At 48.9% G+C, this 22,525-nt stretch overlaps 2 protein-coding genes and 1 non-coding gene across 3 annotated transcripts; 2 read left to right on the top strand and 1 right to left on the bottom strand.

Moving 5' to 3' along the window:
• Positions 1 to 1,229: 1,229 nt before the first annotated feature.
• On the bottom strand, positions 1,230 to 6,810 carry LOC135824929 (uncharacterized). The gene is made up of 4 exons (XM_065337672.1): positions 6,506 to 6,810; positions 5,652 to 5,914; positions 3,832 to 4,116; positions 1,230 to 2,594 (listed from the first exon to the last, which is right to left on the bottom strand). Exons 1-4 carry the CDS (start codon positions 6,580 to 6,582, stop codon positions 1,678 to 1,680), a joined length of 1,542 nt encoding a protein of 513 aa, XP_065193744.1. The 5' UTR covers positions 6,583 to 6,810; the 3' UTR covers positions 1,230 to 1,677.
• A 498-nt stretch (positions 6,811 to 7,308) lies between these two features.
• LOC135824437 (mediator of RNA polymerase II transcription subunit 7-like) lies at positions 7,309 to 22,134 on the top strand. The gene is made up of 7 exons (XM_065337176.1): positions 7,309 to 7,650; positions 8,662 to 8,731; positions 9,154 to 9,248; positions 11,371 to 11,448; positions 16,907 to 16,980; positions 18,235 to 18,424; positions 20,016 to 22,134. The coding sequence occupies exons 1-7, from the start codon at positions 7,498 to 7,500 to the stop codon at positions 20,172 to 20,174; spliced, it is 819 nt and encodes a 272-aa protein (XP_065193248.1). The 5' UTR covers positions 7,309 to 7,497; the 3' UTR covers positions 20,175 to 22,134.
• On the top strand, positions 15,603 to 15,675 carry Trnar-ucg (transfer RNA arginine (anticodon UCG)). The gene has a single exon. It is a non-coding gene; the product is annotated as a tRNA-Arg (tRNA).
• Positions 22,135 to 22,525: the final 391 nt, after the last annotated feature.

Raw genomic sequence — 22,525 nt, forward strand, 5'->3', positions numbered from 1 at the left:
GAAAGTTTCTCAGTTTACAGTAGCGGTTTAGTGTATGCAGACATGACGGCACAGTTAAAATTTGTTTCATAGCGTTACTTTTAAATAATCAAAAATGATGTGCTTTTAGACATGCAGGCAAAACTGCATGGTATGATTGCTATGCAGCCATGGTGTGTTGCCGATGACGGATGTGCGTAATGCAACCCCTGCATGTGATCAAAGCGACTATCCACTGCTGCAGAGGACTGAAAACAGGGAGTCGTCAAATACCGTTTCACGACTCTCCGATTCAAAACAACCTGACAGCTTCGGTACATTGCGTGAGTTCTCCTCAACATTTTAATCAGAGTTGAGTTTTTGTATTGCAGATCACAAGTTCAATGCATCCCAACCCCGGAAATGACTGTTAACATGCAAAACTCGATTGAACCAATTCAGGAAATCTCCTCCGAAGGTGCACACGATGAAGTCTGTTGTGAGCCCTTTCCGCGCAAAACCGCAACGACGGGCCATAATATTATACATTGTGGGGTTATGCACTGATGCCATCGCGCATTGCACGTACAAGTACTGTAAAAGCAGAACTTTTCGTTGGTGTTTTATTTTCGGTAACTTCGGTGCCGAAATTTTTACCGAAAATAAAACGCACCGAAAATGTCGGTATAGTACTAGTACACTTACCTGGAACGTGGGTTTATCGAAAATTTCCCTCCGCCGAACTGCCGATTTTGGAGAATACCGAACATATTACACCACCGAAAATTTCTGCTTTTACAGTATACGTACTCACTCGCATCCACTTATACGGGTATAGTGCCACTGCATGTACAACAAAGTGATGCAAACGCAGCTGAGCGTGTACAGCAATTGTGCCCAGCTACATGCAGTTCCTGTGCCCACTGTGGTCTATCGTATGGCGCTGCTGCGGCATGGGCGCGAAGCTCAGTTGCAAACAGGGCGGGTTGCGTTTATAGTCCGACCTCGCTTATCCGGTCCTCTTTTATCCGGATCCCTCGCCATCCGGAAGAATATCGTTAGTTACCGATTTACAGCATAGGTCATGCATACACACAGTATGTGTGTTCGATTATCCGGCTCCCTCGCCTATCCGGATATTTTGGTGGAAAACGGATGTCTGTGTGGTTAAGCGAGGCCTGACTGTACATGCTAGGGCCTTTCACGACTACCTGCTTGCAAGCTTGCAATATGACTCAACCGTACCTTGACACTCAGCAGGCCATTCATATTTTACAAATACATCCGTGCAATCTCAACAGGGTCAAATAACATTTCATGTACAGTTGGCTCGTACTTAAAAAAAAGAAAAAAGTTCTTATTGTAGCTACATGCATACAGGCCAGAGCAGAATGATGTACAATGTGAGCAGTTTCCCGTAGAGACAGGTCACCACCGCTGCGGGTGTATTCGGCTAATGCAACTCCAAACCCTTAAAAGTAAAGATGTCAAAAAACACTCGAACGTCGCACACATTCAGCGCCGACACACACAGCCACGCACACAAACACACAGACATGCACACATACACATGCACGTGCACACACACACACAAACAAACAAACACGCACACTGTACACTATACGCGGCATGGCTGAGGCCATCCCGTGGACACACAGCTTCTAGCATGCATCAGAAACCCATGTTCGCACGCTACACGTCAGTGTGCCGTAGCGAGCATCACAGATTACCATCCTGTCTTGGATCCAACAAATCCAGCGGATCCGGATCATTATTTCTCCAGTCTGAGTAGTTATAAATACTACCAGTGTACTGTGATGCCCGGTCTATGCTTGCACTCGAAACACGCAGACTCGGCCGAGTAGATCGTCGACCTTCACCTCCAACTCGTTGCGCTTGCTGGCTGTTTGAGCGTTTACTACTGCCTGAACGCATTGTTACCTTTCCGTCCCCGACGGCGGGGCCTCCGACTGCGACAGGGTTGTTGCTGGTGCGATACTTGGACGGCGTGGGAAGGCTGGTACGCGCATCGCGACGTATCCTCACCTTCGTGATGGACAATCTGGGCGAGCGCGACTGCTTTCTCGACACCGCGCCGGTTGCCGGCTTGTCTCGACGCACGGCGTGAGGCATACGCTGTGACTGCGACCGTCTCGGGTTCGACGACTCGGAGCGCTCAAACACGGACGCGTGGCCTGGAGTCTCGGCGAAGTGCAGCGGGGAGAGAGTGTTCTCGAACGAGTAGCGGCGTTCCTTCTTCTCCGGCGTACGACAGACGCCCGTCGTGGCTGGCAGGGAGAGACGCGACGAGTTGCCAACTTTGGAAGGCCAGTCGCTCGGCGAGGCCGGGCATGATGGAGCTGTGAGCGTGACACGCGACGGCATCTGTATGATGTTGCCGCTGGCGATGGACCACCGTCGACCGGGACTGCCGACTCCTCCGCACTGTCCGGGCGGTGGCTCTCTATTGGCGGCGGCGGAGTTGGATCGAGCAACGGTGGCCGTCAGCATGCTGCTCTGGCCATTGGTGTTCGTCGTGCCCAAGACACCGGGGCCGAACGGTCCCTGATGACACTGGCTGAAGGTTGGATCCAGCGCATTCTGAAAGACTGCCGGCGCAGAGCTTGTCCTCCGATCTGCAGTCACAAACACCAAACAATAACAGCACCGGAAGCAGAAGTAACACGGACATTAGAGATAGCTTGCACGCCGTCCTGCCGGTAAAACCACGGGACCCAAGAAACTGCTATGCAAAAGTGCTTTCATTTTGGAATTTCTTCTATAAAACACTCATATCTTTCCAATCCGGATCTTCAAGTTACGGGCACCTCAGTCTACTGGGTAGGCCTTTGCGGATAATGCCGCCAGAAAAATTGGCAGAATTCGGTACCTTCTCCGGTAAGTTTCATGCATGTTTGGTATGTGGATACAGAAATGGAGCAGAATTCGAGGAATTGCCCGCCATAAGGTTTGTATGGTTCTGCCAATTTCACTGCTTTTCGAGCAGAATCTGCCACCTTTTCGAGCATTATCCGCCAATGCCTACTACTGGGCACTCCTTTGCCAAGTTTTAGTGGAAATATTACTACTCTTTTGTCAACTTTTGTGGAAATAGTGACGTCGTATGCCAGACCTGTAGCTCCTCCCTATCAAAACGTACGTGATTCTCAGAGTTACAGACATTTCCAAGTTAGTTATGAGCATTGCCCGGCCCATGCCCACCCGGTTAAGGGAGGTGTGAGTGTGCAAAATAAATACTCTTAAGCTGTGAAAAATATACTTTTTATCAAATAATGCAACTCCTACATATGGTGGATATTTTAAAGGGCCAAGATTTCCCACACTGAGGAAATGGGCACAGGGAATAATTTAACCGGTATCGCATCGCAGTTTGCTACGCAATTCTTCTGAGGTACGAAGAAACTTCAGAAACGTTTCGCAGAAAACTGCGATGCATGTTGATTGTTCACTGTACCCTGTGATGCACAGTGTGTATGCCAGCTGTGTCTCTAAGGGATGAAATTATAGATGCACGAAACTTCGAAAGTGCTGAGCTATGCATCGTGGCACCAAGTTAGGTTTGCAACTAAGGTGTTACAGTGTTTTTTTTTTTTGTAGTCTGAGTTTTCTCTCTGATCAGCTCTGCAGAAGGATAACGTTGTCAAGTGTTGAAGAAACTTGCAACGCAACATTTTTGAATTGCTATTCAAGTTTGATTTTGCATAGCAAAATTGCTACGCAAGAAATAAAAAGTAAATTATTCCCTGGGGTAAAGACGAGGAGGTTTTAACTGAGGGAATAAAGGTGTGTGAGAAAGATCAATTCGTCTCGAGAGCACAATGCGGAGCGAATTATTTTATTATTGTGACGTACCCTTGCTCGATTTAGCTTCTTCGTCAGTGTGCGGGATTGTCGACTCTGCCCGCTTGTCGGCAAAGTCTGACGTGTGAAGTGGCTGCTGCTGTTGCTGCTGCTGCTGCTGCTGCTGCAGGGTTTGGCTGTGGCCCTGTATTCTGACAGCTATGCTTGCCTCTCGTGACATCAACGGCGTGAAGAGACGCTCATCTGACCGCTGTCTACGGGCGGCCAAGTAGAAGAATAGGGAAATTGCAGAACAGATACCCAGCAAGATGATCAGCACTTGGCTAGCACCCAGGCCTGAGAAACACAGAGTGGAGAGGCAAGCGCATCGACACACAGGAAGATGAACACGCATGCACACACGTACACACGTAAATACACACACACGCACAACGCATGCATGCACACATGTACTCGCACACATCCATGCACACATACACACCAGGCATGCACACACATACACACCAGGCATGCACACATCATAGATACACACACACACACACACACACACACACGCATGGACTCGCACACACACACACACATACACACGGACACACACACACAGATCCTGTAATGCTTCGCTTCAACATGGACTTCTCACTGGCTGCGTTCGATTATGCACTTGAATCGATTCATAAATGGAATCTGGCTGTTCGATTTCATGTCATGAGCCCTGGAATTGATTCGGAATCCATTCACCCTATTCACATGGGGTGATGTGAACAGCGCGAATCTATTCATGAAATCAATTCGCGGGCATAATCGAACGCACTCACTGAAATCGTCATCTTCTCTTAAAGATGACGCCACCGTTCGCAACTACTGTAAAAGCAGAAATTTTCGGTGGTGTAATATTTTCGGTATTCTCCAAAATCGGCAGTTCGGTGGAGGGAAATTTTCGGTAAAACCCGTTTTCCAGGTAAGTGTACTAGTACTACATGTATACAGCACAGGTTGTACCGAAGTTTTCGGTGCGTTTTATTTTCGGTAAAAATTGTCAGCACCGAAGTTACCGAAAATAAAACACCACCGAAAATTTCTGCTTTTACAGTATTCGAATTCATCATAGCTATATGTAATCCCAGTTTCTTTGTTGCTGGGACCTCACAGTGCTCTCCACACCGGATTTCTAGGGAAGTTCCCTTGGTCACATGACCAAATTAATCATATACCTGATCAACCCTGCCGGGTCTGAATCTGACGGTCCCATCACCCACCACCCCTCGCATTCACCAGAGTGGCACATGCCTCGTCATGTGACCAATGGGAATTCCCCCTATGTACGCTAGAAAACGCTGGAGGGCTCATGCAAATCACTACAGTCCAGTCATCCAAAATAGTCCCGCTGGCTTCGAAAGCCCGATTTTGCCATGGCATACCTGTCCTAAATCTTGTTGAATTTCTAATTCTCTGTCCTTGAACTTTCCTGCAAAGAGTAATTACACGGATCACACAATGCAGGATGTGCTATTGCTTTCACGATATCTACAACTATACATGGAAGACACCAAAAAGTTAGAATGCCAGTTTCCAATCAATGGACGGAATAGTGTACTGTAAGAGGTGAAAGTGTGACGAGTCCAAAGTTTAACGATTTGCAAACTGTTCCCACTTGGCGCGTACAAAGTCTAACGACCCTGCCATCACACTCCCGTCCTCAGTTTCTCTAGTACAGAAAAGAGCAGGGATAGCATACCAGTAACGTTTCTTGAGTTAGTGATGGATTTTCTCTCTCGTTAAACGCTACACGTTGTGCCCCGTTAGACGCTACGCACTGTGCCCCCGGTTGATTAGAGATTCAACTCTTCCAGCACGCACCACAGGTAACTCACCCGAGAAGTCGCTGTCGGTGCGCGCCGGGGTAGCGACCATGTTGGGGCAGACGCACGACGTCACGGCTGAAGTGGCCTGGGTTTGGCCTGGTGTTGCTCTTGATGCAGCTGTACTGCTATCTGTAGCACTGGTGGCGTTGCTGCTGGTGGTGTTGATGACTATTGTGGTTGTTGTGGAGGTTGTAGTTTGTCCAACCGTGTGCTGTGCGAGGGTGATCAGCACGCTGGCAATTAGAAGGAAATTGTAGCGTCGTGTTTCCAGCCTGTGTGGAGATAGGAACAATACAGAGCGAGGCAAGTACAGTCAGACCTCGCTTAACCGCACACATCCGTTTTCCGCAAAAAATGTCCGGATAGGCGAGGGAACCGGATAACCGAACACCGGTTATGTAGGACGCATTGCGTATGCTGTAGATCTGTAACCAGCTATTTTCTTCTGGATGGCGAGGGATCCGGATAAAAGAGGACCGGATAAGCGAGGTCTGACTGTATAATGCATCTGCTGGGTGTTTGAGTGCGTGCTCACGTGTGTGTGTGTTGTGTGTGTATGTGCGTGCGTTTGTGCGCGTGCGTTTGCGTGTCTGTGTGCATGCATGCGTGCGTGTGCATGCACATGAGTTCGCGCCAGCTTGGCATAAATCGGCCCTAGCCCAACAGTGTCGGGAACAGACAGCGCGACTGCAAAAGCCCACATCGGTTCACGTTCCAATCGCCCTCATCGTCTTCGTACAAGCAAAGCTATACGGGTACGGCTCCCTGATTTTTCGGAAGGGGGGGGGGGGGGGGTGCAGGGGTCAAGCAAACAAGCTCTGCGAGGCTACGCCGGGCCCGCCACAGTTTGACCCTTCTCTTACAGTTTCACGTCCTGCCAGTTCACATTGTTCCGCTTCAAGCCCTCTGGCGCAAGGGAGCAGCGTTGCCTGGGTCTCATGCCGGCTGCCGGCAACTCGCCCAGGCCTGGCAGGCCAATGCCGCAGGGTGCCGTCTTCGTTCACAAACTGGCAGATAGCGTCATCGGCATGGCCAGGTGACAGCCATCGCGTGCCTCCTTGGGCTCTTTCGCCGCATTTCCTTGAGCTAACGGAGATTTTCTTTTGAAACTTACTTCAGCTCATGAGCAGGGAATGAAGAAAGGAAAAACCAATTTTCCGTGCACGCGTGTGAATGCTTCTTTCTTTCGCTGGTCGTGGTCTTCTTCGACCTTCGTGAAGTGCAGCCACTGTACGACCTTTGTCCTCTAGCCTTTGTACTTAACTTGTGGGCTCGTACTGTACTACCCGGGAGTCCCTGTCCCCCGGTACGGAACTGCTTACTAACTTAGTACATGTACAAGAACAGTGTACAACGCTGGTCGGGGGGCCGGGCCCCGGGGGGAAGAGACTACACGTGGTTGTCGAGTTTCGTACGAATCGCGGCACGCTACGGTAAATCTACGACTCACGATCACGGGTTGCATGCTTGCATGCTGCAGCGCTGTCCAGTCACAGTGAGATTCACAATGAAACGCATAGGTTATCGATTTACCGGCGTCTTTACCCTGATTTGGCGGTGATTTGGGTTTTTTACAATTCCCTGATCGATTTTTTTATGTTGCAAACATTTTCAAACAAAGCAAAAAGAAAAAATCAAAACAGTCATCTTCTGAGAAAATAATTGAAAATGGTATAACAATTGTGAAGCCTCTTCGTCGCTGGTTGGTGTTCAACAACACTAAGCAGCGTGAAACAAGAAGTCTTTCTGACCTATAGGTATTGTTTGCCCACGGGAAAGACGCTGCAGGAGCGTTCTGGAGAGCACCCACTTTCTTTGAATCATCCAGTGGCGTTTTGTTCGTCGTCCTCAAATCATGGGAGAGGAGAGCAAAGCCCAATCATCATTTCCACCACCACCAGTAGCATACTACAGCTCGTACACGGACGATGCCGTGGCGAATGGGACTGCGCCGAAACCTCCGGCGATTCCGAGTGGCTCCTACTCGTGTTTCGGTGCTCCGCTGGAAGTGAGTTGTGTAGATCGAAATTGATGAAATAATATTATCCTCAATCTGCGAATAATATTATCATAATTTATAAACTCAAATCTGCGGGCAGAACTGTTTCGTCCTTTGTGGACTCATCAGCGCAGCACAGTGGAAAATGAGGCCGAGCCTGATAGCGAACCTGATAGCAATGAAAAATAAATTTTCGGAGTAAATTTACTGACCTGGCTGATCATGTCGTGCATCGACGCATTGGTCGACTTCTAAAAGCAGAGGTGTTCCAGGCTGTCCAATAGAGTGGTCAATACCGAAAGGCAGAGCTAGGTCAAACAATAATAAGAGGATGAAAAAAGTGTTCTAACGTTGCTCGACTTCTGTCGCTTGTTTATGCGGCGACCATTCACCATGTAATTGATTGATTTTTATTTAAGGATTGTCCAAAGGCCGTAGAGGCCGATGTGCCCAACTCATATTCCTGTTCTGCAGAACTAATCTGCCCCTGGCTTCTTGGTACATGTCAATAGAGGCTTGTCTCTGCACCCAACACGATATTGGAAGATCTGCAAACTCGAATTCTATAACTAGGCTACTTACTAGATAGAGTAGATATGCTTCAATTGACACGTAAGGTCGTCATCACACTACGTTCTCTGACTCCCGTTTACATCTACGTCCGAAACAGGTGGTCGTGTCATCACACGGGCACAGTTCTTGACCCGTAGTCCGTACACGCGGTCACGTTTTTGGAGAAATTTGAAAATTCAAACGCACGTACATGTACATAGTCACTTGGACATAGACTGGGGGAGATACGTATGTTCATTAGTGCTAGGATCCTAGCACTGGTGCACTGGTGGTCAGGATGTATGAGAGCAGAGTAGGAGCGTTCTGTGTGTTCTTCTACCTTCCTTTGACTTGAACCCGGTGTGTGTGTGTGTGTGTGTGTGTGTGTGTGTGTGTGTGTGTGTGCGTGTGTGTGTGTGTGTGCACGTGTGTGTGTGTGTGCACGTGTGTACGGGTGTGCATATGCAGGTGGATGAGGAGATCCTACGACCATTGTCCAGCCAGGGTATTCAGCAGTTGTACTCAAGCAGCAATACTGGTGAGCATTCAACACTCTCCTCTACACCACTGCCGGGTGCCGAAGAACGGAGTGCCGAAGAACGGAGTGCCGAAGAATGAACAGATTAGAATTTGACTAAGCACATCCTACAAATATAGTTATACCGCTTGACACCTTGGGGAAGTGGCGCATGAATGGTCAGCGCAATGATGCAGTGGAATGCACAAACATGGCGGGTTGTACATGTATTCTAGCATGTTACACATGGATAGGAGATGTGTGTGTGTGTGTGTGTGTGTGTGTGTGTGTGTGTGTGTGTGTACGTACGTGCATGTGTGCGGGTGCGTGCGTACGTGCATGTGCGCATGCGTGTGTGTGTGTGTGTGTGTGCGTGCGCGCGTGCATGTGCGTGTGTGCATGCATGTGTGCGTGTTTGTGTCCTCTCTTTCATGTTCGACCAGATCGTATCAGTGAAATGCGCAAGCTCAACATGTCCATCGTGATGAGTTTCCTGGACTTGCTGGCAATTCTGATCCAGGCTCCCAGTAGTCCAAAGGTTAGTCGTTAGCGGCAAAATTGCCAATAGACCCTGTGCACGTTTTACAGATGTCCAAAATTCCATAGGTCTGTACATGGCCGGTTGAGTGTTCATTGTGTGCCTTGCATGCGTGTTTGACCAGGTTAGCCCGATAATCAATGGCAGATGAGCGCCTTTCAAGCTTCATCACTTTGAATAGAGCTAATGACTGCCTAGTCCTCTGTCCACCCTGCGCTCCACTCGTTGCGCACACATCCGCACACTCACTCATACGTGTACACCTACTGGACACGTCAACATTGCCGGTGGGGGCCACCACAGCATAGCACAAGACAAAAGAGGCCGACCCTGCACTCGTCACCCGCTTTTATCCCACACCGTGCTCCCTCAAACCCGTTCCCGGGTGGACAGAGAACACTGCTTCTCTGCTAATTCTTATACTGTGACGTCAACCGCAGAGAAGCGACATATCTTCGTCCGAAAAATGGTTTTGTGTGAAATGCATTCAGGGCATGTTTCGTAGTGGGAATACAGTTGAACAGCGATTATCCGCACATCGACTATCCGACCATTCGATTATCCGTAACAGTTTTTTTGGGCGCACGTGCCGTAGAGTACGCACTGTGCATGTAGTGAGCCATTCAAAAAATACGAAAATTTTGAAAAGTAAAAAGTAAAAAGGTCGTGCGGCTAGTAATAACCACTGAAAGTGTGTGAGTGACAGTTTTTCTTATCCGGAACATTTGCCTTATCTGAACACCGCCTGACAGTTGTCTGTCCAGAGGTGGTCGGATAATCGATGTTCAACTGTAGCAGAAAACACAATCGGGCCCTGCACATTCAACACCCAGCTGGATCTACTGGATTCTACGAGATTTCTTGCGTCTGTACAATGTGCACAGGGCTTATAGCAACCCTCGCTCGTGCATGATTAATTGTTGTTATGTGCTAGTTGTCGTTATTTGTGAGCTTGAAAGTAGTGGTGTGCACGGGTAGTCGGGTACCCGTGCTACCCGTGAGGACCTCGGGTAAATGGGTAGAGAATAGTACCCGAAAACCCGAAGTCGCAGAAGACATCAAGTACAGTGCACTTGTACAAATAAATGTAATACTCCGCATGTCTGCCCAGTGTGTAAAGGAAGGGGTGCATTGTGGTGTTACCATGAAAACATTACCCGATCGGGTACCTGTGCTACCCGTGGAAAATTTTCCGAACCCGATACGCGAAGAAAATGCTACCCGACTCAGCACTACTTGAAAGTATGCAATCAAATAGTCACTACAAGTAGACCTGGAGATTGTGTTGTTATTCGCGACGGACTGTTATACCCTAAGTCGTTATTCACAATGTTGACGCTATTGCCTTCTCTATTCGTGTGTCTGGCTTTTGCTCTCGTTCTGGTTCCCCCCCCCCCCCCCCCCTCCCCACACACACACTAATTTGATGTGGGAAGCATGCTCACACACACACACACACACACACACACACACACACACACACACACACACACACACACACACACACACACACACACACACACACACACACACACACACACACACACACACACACACACACACACACACACACACACACACACACACACACACACACACACACACACACACACACACACACACACACACACACACACACACACACACGCGCACACGCGCACCACACACACCACACACACCACACACACCACACACACACACACACACACACACACACACACACACACACACCCGCACGCACGCACGCACGCACGCACGCACGCACGCACGCACACACACACACACACACACATACACTAATTTGATGTGGGAAGCATGCTCACCAATGTCCCCGACTTCCTAGTGTGTTGTTCACGATCTGATGGCGTTTTTGTGATTTCATTAATTTTGCCTTTTATGATCGTATTAATTCTGTGTGTGTCTGTTTGTGCGTGTCTGTTTGTGTGTGTGTGCGTGTGTGTGCGCGTGTGTGTGTGTGTGTGTGTGTGTGTGTGTGTGTGTGTGTGTGTGTGTGTGTGTGTGCGTACACGCACGTTCGTGTGTGCGTGCACGCATGCGTTTGTGTGTGTGGGTGTGTTTGTCCGTTCATATGTGTTCTCACATATGCTCGACCTGAAAACAGAGGGAGGAGAAGGTCAACGATATCAGCTTGCTGTTCATCAATCTTCATCACCTGATAAATGAATACAGACCACATCAGGTACGGTTCTGACCGATTAGTTGGTATACACCCCCCCCCCCCCCCCCCCAACACACACCTGGGTTGTTTTGCTTACTGTAAATCTACGTATTTTCGGCCCATTCAAATTTCGGCCTCCCAGGGCTAGGCTAAACCTCATTTCGGCTGCAACAAATTTTCGGCCTGTACTGCTGCAGCCGCCTGTATACACTGTCACACTGAACCTTGGAAAATTTAATTTCGGCCAAACATGATCAGGCCGGAAATACTGTAATTTCACAAATTTTCGGTGTACTTTTATTTTCGGTACTTTCGGTGCGTCTGTTTCATACCTAAAATTTCAATACACCGAACAAACACTAACACACGTAACTAGGGGTCAAACGGGTGTACCTTTAACTAACGAACGGGTAATTTTCTTAACGGGCGGGTTAACGGGTACCCTTTAGCAGCCATGTTTAATTTTTGCGCAATTTTCACATGAATCAAGATTTTAATTCATCTGTTCTCGGGCTGCATTTTGATTATCACATTGTGATTCGCAAATCGATTGGTGTCTGATGGTCGCAGGAGTAGATCTACTAGGTGCAAAAACGCAAAAACAATGCAGACATCCAGCGTGGAGTTGTAAATAATTGACTCCCGCCTGGAATACACGATCCCAGCAGTGTTGCTCCGTACTGACCGGTTCATCAAAATCCAAACGGGTACCCTTTTACTAACGGTACCTGAGATTAACGGTCGGGTACCTGGGTACCCAGTACACCCCTTTGACCCCTACACGTAACCCAATAGGGAACTGCTTCTCTGTACCTAAAATTTCTGTTCACCTAACCTAGCTTTTTGCTCTCATACTGAACATATTGAGCACCGAAAATTTCTGAAATTAGAGTAGCCGAAAATAAACATGCGCCGAATATTTGTTGATTTACAGTATTGGAATTAGCCGCCTCTTTATCGACAATGTCCAACTTCCACAGCCTTATGGTAGACAGGACATTGGCCCAACCGGCGGTGAAGTCTGCTTTAAAAGTAGAGTTTTGCCTAGGTACGGTGATGAGTAGATGGTAGCTGTCTCCAGCTGGCGCTCCGTCGTTTAGGAGTGGGTACGTTGGTGTGGAACCCTGTCGTCATCCGGAACCCTGCGTCGCTGGTAGTGGGGCTCAAGAGCAAAGCTAAGTAGCAATGTCACCCTTGACCCCCGACTAAGGGCGGGCTTGGTTGCTACAACCTAGAACGGGATTCACCAGAACAGCGCGTTTGGCTCAGCTTTCGTGATGCATCATTTGGACCTTCTATGCCGAAAAGCAGTTGTAAGTTGTACCCGATAGCAGGTAGTGGTCGTCCTTGCATCGCGCTTTGGCGCAAATCAGCAATGCGACGCCGGTTCACTGACTTCTCCTCAGAATGGTGTTTCGCAAGATCTCGTTGCATTTCGGCATCGCGCATCACACCGGGCATCGCAAAAAAAAGCTTCTGTGAATTCCTTTTGAGAATCGACCAAGCAAATGTGTGCTTTTTTATTTCAGATCGAAAACTGGGACTGATCTCCTGCTTTGGTGAAGTACGGCGCTGCTCGCTGAAATTCAATCAAGCATGTGAATGCTGTAAGGGGCCATCCGTAAATATCGATAGTTTTTTCAATCCGTGAATTTTACAAAGTAACCAGGACCCACCACCCACCCCCCTACTTTTTACGGAATAAAATATTGATGACACATGTACTGTACCTACATAAAAAAATGTAGGTGGAGTCCATGGAGTCCATACACACGCAGGCATGCGCTCACCGTGTCATTCATAACTAGAGTACAGCAATGTATTTTGGCAGACTTATGCCAGGAATGTTGTCCAAGAATCACTTGCTCTTCAGCTCATTCCAAATACATCATACCCTTTATGGGCAATCAATCCAGCAAGCACATGCATTGCTGAATACATAAGAAACCATACAGCGTATGACTATAATGCTACTTCCTAGCTTCTGCCCGTCCTTCTCTCTGAGTGAATTGGCCTTTTGGATGATCTCCGACCTTGCCTGCGGGTCTGCGGAAAACGTCTCCATCCACTGCTTCTGTGCTTTGGTGAAAAACGCAGATCGATTATTGGACGTTTCAACAGTCCACAAGGCCTCGATGACGGCGTAGTAGCCATCGTCGTCTTCACCAGGGCTGTCAAGCTCTTTGAGAAACTTATCTTTTTTGGCAGCTGTACCAAACAAAGTAGTCTGCCGTGCCATTTTCGTTAGGCCACGCTCCACATGGGAACTGTTCCAACCATTGGCGATGTAGCAATTCTTCGATGTGGAGTTCAAATAAGAGCTGGACTTGACCCGGATTAATCAAGTATTGTGATACTTCGAATAATTGTGCAATAATTATTAGGGATGAAACGATTATACCGATTACTCGGAACTTACTCGTTATCTCTGTGATCGCTACTCGTTATGCTGTTATCGAGTATGCACGACTTGTACATGTGCAGTGTACATGTGCATAGTACTAGCTAAGTCGCACTGTCTGCATAGTCAACTCCAGCACGCGTCATCCAAGGTGACAAAATTCACACCTTTTTCTAGGCACCTTCGCACTTTTGGGATCCGGTGTGTCATGCACATATTCCCCGGAGACCAGTAAAATATATTTGTCATACAAATTCAGCATACTCGTTTTATGATAACTCGATCGTTAATAATAAACGGTACTCGATAAGAAGAAATGGATGATCGTTTCATCCCTAATAATTTTACTTGTGAATAATATCTGACAAACTTCCCTCTTTCTTTTGCTTCAAGAGTTTCGATCTCCACTACATTTTTTGGAGACAACAATCTACGTGTACGTGTGGTTCGACGCACGCAGACCCACGCACACGCAGTACTGGGCGCCAGGTCCGCGTGTCATCGATATTTTAGGGGCCGTCCGTAAATGTCGATAGTTTTTACAATCCGTGAAATTTTCGTACCTGGGTGGTGGGTGCAGCCGAAATTCAAAGTAAATAAAATATCGATGACACGCGGACCTGGCGCCCAGTACTGCGTGTGCGTGGGTCTGCGTGCGTCGAACCACACGTACACGTAGATTGTTGTCTCCAAAAAATGTAGTGGAGATCGAAACTCTTGAAGCAAAAGAAAGAGGGAAGTTTGTCAGATATTATTCACAAGTATAATTATTGCACAATTATTCGAAGTATCACAATACCTGATTAATCCGGGTCAAGTCCAGCTCTTATTTGACCTCCACATCGAAGAATTGCTACATCGCCAATGGTTGGAACAGTTCCCATGTGGAGCGTGGCCTCACGAAAATGGCACGGCAGACTACTTTGTTTGGTACAGCTGCTTAACGAAAATGGCACGGCAGACTACTTTGTTTGGTACAGCTGCCAAAAAAGATAAGTTCTTCTAGTTATGAATGACACGGTGAGCGCATGCCTGCGTGTGTATGGACTCCATGGACTCCACCTACATTTATGTAGGTACAGTACATGTGTCATCAATATTTTATTCCGTAAAAAGTAGGGGGGTGGGTGGTGGGTCCTGGTTACTTTGTAAAATTCACGGATTGAAAAAACTATCGATATTTACGGATGGCCCCTAAAGTACCGTTGATCCGCCCGCCCCCCCCCCCCCCCCCCACGCCATGTCGCATCCCAGCTGGTTTTTCGGCAGGGGGCGGGAATTAGATCAAGGCTGTCAAGTGCAGTACGATGTACAACAACTTGGAGGATCAGACTCGATGTGCTAAATTGTGCACATTTTCATCCTGGATTGGCACATATTGTGTACAGCAGTGCAAGCGTCGGTTCAACATCATATTTCGTTGTATACGCCGGAATCGCTTCACAGGTAGAAAATGGACAGGGGGCGGGAATTAGAGAGGGGGCGGATCAACGGTACTTTACGGTACTGTATAACATGTAATTTTAGGTGCATTAAAATTTCGGTGCCAGAGACCTGCCAGGTTTCAGGTGTAATGTAGAATTAGGTGACCAGCCTACCCTTCACATACATAGTACAGTATCAGCCACGTTGCTGTCCAACCCTAGACCTGCCAGCACCGGGGTGTAAACTGGTGCAGGGTAGGCAAACTTGATTCACACGATCAGATTTCATTGAGCAGCACTAAAGCAAGTTCGTGTACTAGCTTTCCAATTCCGAAGTCAATCAATATCCTGACCGCGTGGCCTAACGGATAAGGCGTCTGACTTCGAATCAGAAGATTGTGGGTTCGAGTCCCATCGTGGTCGGTCAGTTTTTTTTCTTGAAATTTTTCATACCCGTCACACACAGCCAAGCATGCGTGGAAACGTCGGGAGCACTCACCACTGCTCACGGGAGCCATGTGTGATGCTGAGTTTTCTTTTGTGACCACCACGACAGCCCAGTCCCAGTCAGGATATTGTCGTTAGCTTTTGAGGTATTGGCAATGCTGGTTCTGCTCTCTGGTAAGCCGCAGGTTACCATTGCCAGAAAGATTCCATCTGCGTTGCTCCTTTTGCGGACCTCTACTATGTTCTTGTAGGACTTTCGGATTTTAGCTTCTTCCTCATTGGTCGTGGAATCCATTCCGTGAATCCCTTTATATTACACCATTGCGGGTGATTAAGTATGGTTTACGACACTTATTCTCAATAGACAGGAGAGCGAACAAAGCTGATCCGCTCTCCCCGAATGGTAAACTCAAAGTGATATGCCCAACATCGATGAAAACCGCACGTGAGAGCCTTGATTATTGTGCATCAGCTGCTTGTGTCTATGAGGGAGAGCTGGTTGAATACTTACTTGTATTCCAGATTCAAAATTACGCATTATCACCACGACCAGTCTGCACGAAATTATAGCGGATCAGCAACGTTTTGCTAGAGGCGATGTCTCCTCGGGAGGACATTCAGGCTCGCTGAGAGGGTGGAGAAGAGGAGATTTCTCGTGACGTTGGGAATACACTGCGAACAAACTTCTCTTCGATTGAAAATTCTGCAACGAGTGTGTGTGCGTGTGTGTGTGTGTGTGTGTGTGTGTGTGTGTGCGTGTGCGTGCGTGATATGTGTCCCATGTGGTGCAGTGGTATGTGCAGCGATTTCCAATCGATAGGTTGCAGGTTCGATTCCCGATGATTATGGTCACACGCGTCTTTTCTTCTCTTTCTCAGACTCCTGACTTTTCTTTCATTCTCCTGGGTGGTTACCAACAGCCAGTGCATGCCCGAGTATGTGATGTGATATGTGTGCGAGAAAAAAAGTGAAAAAGACCAAAAAGTAGAGATTCACTGGCCAGAAAAAGCCGCTTTGTAGTCGTGTGGTGTAGACCAGGCTGAATAGTGGCGGTCAATTCTTCAGCCTTCCAAGCTGTTGAATGGTGCAATCCCAGCAAAAGTTGCAATGGCTTCCGCTGTAGCATTGCTATCATCGCCTCCGGCGATGGGCGTCAGAGGGTGGTCAATGGTGAATGTGTGTGTACTTGTGTGGTCCTGTCCTATAGGCCCGTGAAACACTCCGGGTAATGATGGATAGACAGCGGACACAGCGCCAGTCAGCCATCACGGAAATGCAAGGGTAAGCTCCCGCTCATGCTCCCCACCTCTAATCCGGTGCTTTCGTTTGTCTTGTGACGTTGCCTGTTGTATGGTGGCATGTGATGCAAGTCTGGCCATTTCTATAACCCTCAATATTTGATGCTCCACTCTGGCCGAAAGAGAACGTGACCCGAGAGTGTGCAGCGCCTAGTGGATGGGATCTGCGATGGCGATGTCTCAATCATGTGCGTGTCGTGCAATCTTGCTGATACTGTAGAGGCAGAAAATTTCGTCGGTCAATAATTTCGTCCAACTCCAAAGAAAGGGAGTTCGTCCGGTTGAAAATTTCGTCCATGGATCACAAGAGTGTATAGAATAGATGGACAAAATGACATTCGTCCGGCATTTAATTTAGTCCAAAAGTTCCTTGGACGAAAAAGACGAAATTAAATTCCAGACGAATATTTCTGCTTATACAGTAAATGGGAATGCATGACTCAGCCGCCCTCCACCTCTTGTTGAGTACTGCAATGTACGCCAATACGCATTGCTCGTGAATTCAGTTAGCCTTGCGAAGGACGACGCTCGGTCGTGCATGAGAAAACCGCTGTTCACGGGTTCACGGGTGGTCATTGTTCGCCAGGTTGAAAGTAGGCAGCCAACTACAGTCCATTCATTGGAAACTGGCACCCTAACTTTTTGGTGTCTCCCGCACATAGTTGTAGATATCATGAAAACAACAGTACATCCTGCATTGTGTGACCCATGCAATTACTCCTAGCCACATTTGAGGCCAGAAAAGTCCAAGAACAGGGAAATAGAAATTCAGGCAGGTTTTACAAAATTGGGACGGGTATGCCATGGCAAAATGTGTGGAGAAGCAGATCCAAAACCCAGATTTTTGAGATTTTAAGTGGGTTTTTGATCCTCAATTCGGCCCAAATCGGACTTTCAAAAGCCAGCGGGACAGTTTCCGATGAATGGACTGTAGTCACTACATCTGAAGATTGTGTCTTTATCCGGGAGTTTTTGTTTTGCCCGAGGTCCTTACTGACATGATTGACTGCAAGTTGTATATGTAGCCAGTGGTCATGGCACGCCATGGGGTATGCTCTAGATTTGTTTTATTTCTTGACTTTACCATGTGCTGTGTGGGATACGGATTTGGAATGTGTGTGTGTGTGTGTGTGTGTGTGCACGCGCATGTGTGTGTGCATGTGGGTGCGTGTGTGTGTGGTGTGTCTATGTGTGCGCATGCGCACGCGCGCGCGTGTGTGTGTGTGTGTGTTTGCAGACACCTGGACAAGGTACGCACCGTTCTGGCTCGCTGCCGCCCGATCATCTCTGGTCTTCGTGAGCAAGGAGAAGGAGGGAAGGAGGGTGCCAGTGCAGCACATGGTACTAGTGGCTCTGGCATGACTTCATCTCTCACTGGTCAGGAGTCGACATCACGAAAAACGGTCGGAGAAGAAGCAATGGACACTGTAAGTTGCCCTTTCAAAATGTCTGTTGTCGCATTATGGCAAGAGTAAATAACCCCCCCCCCCAGAGTGTGCAACTCCCACATACCCTGCTGTCCCGACAGAATTTCAAGTTGACGTCATTATTTATGACGCAATGATCCTTGCACCTGTGATTTACAACATGTGTACGGGTGTCAACGCATCACACGTTTTTCTTTGCAATAACTTGTACAGGATCGATCGGCTTCGGTCAACCACAGGTTCCGGATTCGTCTGATAATCCGTGTACAGTGCGCATTGCATCATCAAAATGACGTCAACTTGAAATTCTGTGGGGACAGCACCCATAGTGGAGTTGCACACTCTGGGGGGTTATGTACTCTTGATTATGGTGATGCTGTTTTTGTTGTTGGTGGTGGTGGTTGTGCTGGTGCTGTTGCTGCTGGTGCTTCTGTTGATGCTGCTGGTGCTTCTGTTGATGCTGCTGCTGTTGCTGCTAGACCTGGACCTGCTTGCTGCTGTTGCTGCTAGACCTAGACCTGCTTGCTGCTGTTGCTGCTAGACCTAGACCTGCTTGCTGCTGTTGCTGCTAGACCTAGACATGCTTGCTGCTGTTGCTGCTAGACCTAGACCTGCTTGCTGCTGTTGCTGCTAGACCTAGACCTGCTTGCTGCTGTTGCTGCTAGACCTAGACCTGCTTGCTGCTGTTGCTGCTAGACCTAGACCTGCTTGCTGCTGTTGCTGCTAGACCTAGACCTGCTTGCTGCTGTTGCTGCTAGACCTAGACCTGCTTGCTGCTGTTGCTGCTAGACCTAGACCTGCTTGCTGCTGTTGCTGCTAGACCTAGACCTGCTTGCTGCTGTTGCTGCTAGACCTAGACCTAGACCTGCTTGCTGCTGTTGCTGCTGTTGCTGCTGTTGCTGCTAGACCTAGACCTGCTTGCTGCTGTTGCTGCTGTTGCTGCTGTGGCTGCTAGACCTAGACCTGCTTGCTGCTGCTGCTGCTGTTGCTGCTAGACCTAGACCTGCTTGCTGCTGTTGCTGCTAGACCTAGACCTGCTTGCTGCTGTTGCTGCTAGACCTAGACCTGCTTGCTGCTGTTGCTGCTAGACCTAGACCTGCTTGCTGCTGTTGCTGCTAGACCTAGACCTGCTTGCTGCTGTTGCTGCTAGACCTAGACCTGCTTGCTGCTGTTGCTGCTAGACCTAGACCTGCTTGCTGCTGTTGCTGCTAGACCTAGACCTGCTTGCTGCTGTTGCTGCTCGACCTAGACCTGCTTGCTGCTGTTGCTGCTGTTGCTGCTAGACCTAGACCTGCTTGCTGCTGTTGCTGCTAGACCTAGACCTGCTTGCTGCTGTTGCTGCTAGACCTAGACCTGCTTGCTGCTGTTGCTGCTAGACCTAGACCTGCTTGCTGCTGTTGCTGCTAGACCTAGACCTGCTTGCTGCTGTTGCTGCTAGACCTGCTAGACCCGCGAACACTGGGCTGTGAAATGCATTGAGTAGCACTGTATGATGGTTCATGAGTGCTTTTGTGTGTGTGTGTGTGTGTGTGTGTGTGTGTGTGTGTGTGTGCGTGCGTGTGTGCGTGTGCATGTTCTGTGCGTCTTTTAGGGTGGTGATACAGGGTCTGGCGTATCTTTAGAGCCGAAGGGAAAGCGCCCTTGCTTGATCAGCACCGGCAGCAATGCCACTGACCAAGACCAGCCACCCACACCGTGTCAGGAGAGGATGCGGCGACTGTGTGATCTAGCTGAGCAGGCTGTGGTGTAGGTAAACCCGGTGTTGGGTTTGCGCTGTGCTGCCTGCCGCCATCATCATCATCGTCGTCACCACCGCACGTACTCCATCCGTGGGGCAAGCGCTGATGTCCGGCTGGCACGTGTGTGCACGTGCGTTTTGCGTGGCCTGGTGTTGATTTTGTGTGGTTTTTCAGGACTTTGAGGTTTTGGTTGATGATACCGTGGTATCATGTACAAGCTACAGGTGCTTACCAGCTATCTACTGTTCTGTGGAGCTGGCAATTCTGAGTTGCTGTCGGCACATTGACCCCCCTCCCCTGTGTGATACAGGGCAGTGATCTACTCGGATTCAGACTACTACCGTTTCATCTTTTCTGTGGCAGCGGCCGTGCTGTGGAGGCGGCCAGTTGGTGCCTGCGTGCATCGTAGCGTTTGTTCGTAGTGTGGACGTTCACTGCCTCTCTTTCGATTGGAGGCTGGGGCAAAGTGCGCTCACTGCCTTGCTGGATAGTGGGCTGTGCGCTGGTCTACGCTCGTGCCGCTCGTGCCCGCGGCGCGATGATGGGCGCCACCCACGTTTTGTGCTTCCGTCTGACTCACACTGAACTCAATGGAGAGTAGGGATAGTACTGGCGTCCATCTTCCTGCTGCTCATTGCATGTCATGCACTGCCAAAGATACAAACCCGCCGCATCCATGGTGTCTCTGTGCTGTCTCAATATGATCTTTCCGAAACTCACATCAACAGACGTCCTAGATTCAGATGCGCTAGAGCTTGTGACACTATGGAAGTACTAGTACTGGTGGTCTGAGAGAGAACAGTATTGAATAGCCGAGTGGATAACAGCCAGCCGGAGAAGTCCTGCACCTGGTCTGCACCCAGCTGCTGTGCCGCAGCTTCCGAGAGCGTCTGTCTGAAACGGTGCACACGGCAGAGCGTATGAGTGTTCTTGAGCACGAAACTTGGAGTCGCAAGAACGATGTGGGTCTCTGTTGTTCTGCCTTGTGTAGTACGCTCCGCTCTGCCCTTGTGGGGATATCGAGCACTATTTTGCAGCAAGGACCTCGGGCACGTTGTCTGAAACGGTATGCGATTGCCCTCACACAGGGCTCATGGTGCCACGGCATGCGTAGCATGACGCCGTGACGTTTGCTGTGCGGATCACGGGCGGATACCTTGCCCAGTCGGGCCCACCCCAGCACCAAGGCGTCAGTTGCTTCACAGGCACATCACACTCTCTCCTTGTACTGCTGCACCACGGCGATCACGGTAATCCGCTGCGTTGTTCAACGGTGGGCTGATTTGATCGTGTTTATGACCACACAAACATTTTGTGGCCACTGTAATCTGGACAAGAGAACAACGATAGTTGATTTAGTGCGGGACAGTTGCATAGCAACTACTCCCCATTCTGTAGGCAAGGCATGCTTCCGGGCACAACGCAGAGCATGTGTCTCACAATGCAGAGAGCATGTGTCTCTATTGTTATCTCGCATCCTATGCAAACACCATCTGGTATGCCAGCATAGTCCCGTTCCAGGTGCTCTCCAATCTCTGTCGTGAGAGTTCTGCACACTCTCGGCGGTGGAGGTGTTGAGCGGGGGATCAGTCCGGAGTTCTCTGTGCATTTGATGAATGTTAACCTAGCAGCGATGATGCTATCACTGTTGCCGTTTCGTGGTGTGGGTGGTAGCCGCACGGTTGAGCTGATGCGTGTTTAGTTTGATGGAACTGACTCTCTGTACACTTGATGAATGTGGACCTAGTGCACAACCGTGTTCGTCTATTGTTCAGAATCGGATTAAAGAATGCTGAACTGTGCAATGGGTAGTAGGGCAGTCGCCAGGATTGTGTGTCTCCTCTCCGCATCCAGTTAGTGTTGCTTCGCTCGTTGTTGACTACTGTTCTGCTTGAAGTGCGTGTTTTTTTCTTCTTATGTGTATTTTCACGATCACCAGGAACATTACAATTACCAATGGGGGAGGGGGGGGGGGGGACTGTCCTGCCCCCCCCCCCCCCCCTCCCAACTACATTCTGGCCGCATGTTTGGTATTGTTTGGTATTGTTTTAGTGTTTTAGCTTGGGCAGTGTACCACATACTCTCTCCCCCTCTCCCCCTACGGTAGGGTATTCCAACGGGGTTAGAGTTTTAGCCATCCGATCTCCCCATGCTTTTTATCTCTGTGATCTTGTGCGCGCGCAAGATCGTAACCGTTTTAATTAATTTTGTTGTTGTGCTTTGAGAATTTGCGAACCTGCTGCTGGCATGCATCTTGTTCCCAGCCTTGCCATACGGCGAGAGTACATAAAGCACACCTTCGTGCTGTAGTGGGTTGGGGCACTATTGTAAAATCCATGCTGCCCTACACACGCAAACTACA

The sequence above is a fragment of the Sycon ciliatum genome, chromosome 9 (genome assembly GCF_964019385.1).
Source record: "Sycon ciliatum chromosome 9, ocSycCili1.1, whole genome shotgun sequence".
Taxonomy (NCBI): domain Eukaryota; kingdom Metazoa; phylum Porifera; class Calcarea; order Leucosolenida; family Sycettidae; genus Sycon; species Sycon ciliatum.

Bases quoted from the DNA above. Each gene is read 5' to 3' on its own strand.
- LOC135824929 (XM_065337672.1), bottom strand. From the start codon at position 6,582: ATGAGACCCAGGCAACGCTGCTCCCTTGCGCCAGAGGGCTTGAAGCGG. The intron at 4,117-5,651 runs GTGAGTTACCTG...TGTGTTTCTCAG, and splicing joins CACCGACAGCGACTTCTCGG to GCCTGGGTGCTAGCCAAGTG. The intron at 2,595-3,831 runs GTACGTCACAAT...TTGTGACTGCAG, and splicing joins AGAAGCTAAATCGAGCAAGG to ATCGGAGGACAAGCTCTGCG.
- LOC135824437 (XM_065337176.1), top strand. From the start codon at position 7,498: ATGGGAGAGGAGAGCAAAGCCCAATCATCATTTCCACCACCACCAGTA. The intron at 7,651-8,661 runs GTGAGTTGTGTA...GTGCATATGCAG, and splicing joins GTTTCGGTGCTCCGCTGGAA to GTGGATGAGGAGATCCTACG. The intron at 9,249-11,370 runs GTTAGTCGTTAG...ACCTGAAAACAG, and splicing joins AGGCTCCCAGTAGTCCAAAG to AGGGAGGAGAAGGTCAACGA.